This window comes from Buceros rhinoceros, unplaced genomic scaffold (genome assembly GCF_000710305.1).
Source record: "Buceros rhinoceros silvestris isolate BGI_N320 unplaced genomic scaffold, ASM71030v1 scaffold22451, whole genome shotgun sequence".
Lineage (NCBI taxonomy): Eukaryota > Metazoa > Chordata > Aves > Bucerotiformes > Bucerotidae > Buceros > Buceros rhinoceros.
This window is the reverse complement of record NW_010392787.1, coordinates 677-2,082: the sequence shown is the minus strand read 5'-3', so window position 1 is coordinate 2,082 and position 1,406 is coordinate 677. Positions and strand designations below refer to the sequence as shown.

The 1,406-nt window shown below is 59.3% G+C and overlaps 1 protein-coding gene across 1 annotated transcript in view; it reads right to left on the bottom strand.

The window, feature by feature from the left end:
- The window catches only part of MISP (mitotic spindle positioning), a gene marked incomplete at its 3' end in the record, with an annotated part of 2,403 nt that overhangs the window by 553 nt on the left and 444 nt on the right, over positions 1–1,406 (bottom strand). The window contains exon 2 of the mRNA XM_010144631.1: positions 10–1,406. Coding sequence (XP_010142933.1) covers positions 10–1,406 — 1,397 coding nt within the window. The remainder of the gene's footprint in view (positions 1–9) is intronic.

Genomic DNA, 1,406 nt, shown 5'->3' with positions numbered 1-1,406 from the left:
ATGCTCGTTGTGTGGCTGGGAAGGCTTCTCCCACCCCTGGGGTCTTCTGCAGGGTGGGGGCCAGGGTCTGTGGGCTGCTCCACCACAGACTCATTAATCCAGCTCCTCTGCTCGACTGCCTTCCTCGTGGGGGTGGGCTTCTGCAGGGGGGCTTCCTCCTGCTCAAACACCCTCCTGCGCTCCTCCAGCTCCTGCTGTGTGCCCCTGTCGTAGGTCCCCAGCAGCCTCCCCTGCCTCCGCAGGTCTTCCTCGCGCTTGGTTTCCTGCTCAATTTCCCTCTGGACATAAAGGGAAGCGCGGCCTTTGTCCGTCCCTTTCCTGCCTGGGCCGGGCAAGGCGTGCATGGAGAGGACAGGCTTGGCCTGGATCTCCACCAGCTCGCTGCCGGAGGTTGGCCGCTGGATGCCCCTCTCCTTCCAGAGGTTCTCCTCCCTCTCCATCGCCATGCGGATCTCCCGCTCGATGGGTGTCTCGTTGCTGATCTTCGTCTCCTTGTCCAGGCCGTTGCTGCTGGCTCTTAGATCCACGAGGACACTGAAGGTCTCGTTGGATGCGCTTCCATCGCTGGTGTAACCTGCATTGGCTTCATTATACATCTCCCCCAGGCCGGAGTCCAGATCCTCTCTGGAAGATGCTTTAGTCAAGCTGGATGTTTTCCCGGTGGGACACGACCTTTCAGCACCAGCCCTCCTGGGAGTGTAAACCTCCTCCTTCACGGGGCTCTGGTAGGACACACTATAAACCTGATAAACGGTCTTGTCCGTCTTGCCCTGGCTGGATGCACCGACGTCACCGTAACCTCTTGGGGCTTTCGTGGCCGTCTCCGGACTGTGCCATGCTGGCCTAGAGACTTTTGTCATCGACTCTGGCTTTGGAGACATGGCCTGTTGCCCTGGGCTATAAAAAGAGCCCGGGTTGGTCTTCTCCAGCATCAGGAACTGCTGACGAGCAGCAGAAAAGTTGATCTGCTCCCTGTCAATATTTTCGGGGTCCACAGGCGTTGCTGCCCTCCTCGAGGAAGGCTTGTCAAAGGAAATGGCGAAGCTGGTGGTGAAGCTGCCCGTGCGCCTGCCTTCGCCCTGGCTGTCCGTGCCAGCGTTTATGGAGCTCAGCTCATCCATGGAGCTCCACCTCTCAGCCATGGTGGAGCTCTTCCTCATCACCTGGCTCCGGATGACCTCCCTCCTTTCGTCCTCAAGCTCCCTGGCTTTCTCAGGTGAGACGGTCGGTGGAGGAACCCTGCGCTCTTCCTGCTCGTCCTCATCATAAAGCTTTGAGGGTTTTCTCTCGCCCCTGTAAGCCCTGAGGTCGTACAGGCTTCCCGACCTCACCACATCCAGCTTGGACTCCCTGTCCGGGGACGGAGTCCAGGCATCTCTTCCACCATCCAGGAAATATGAGGACGG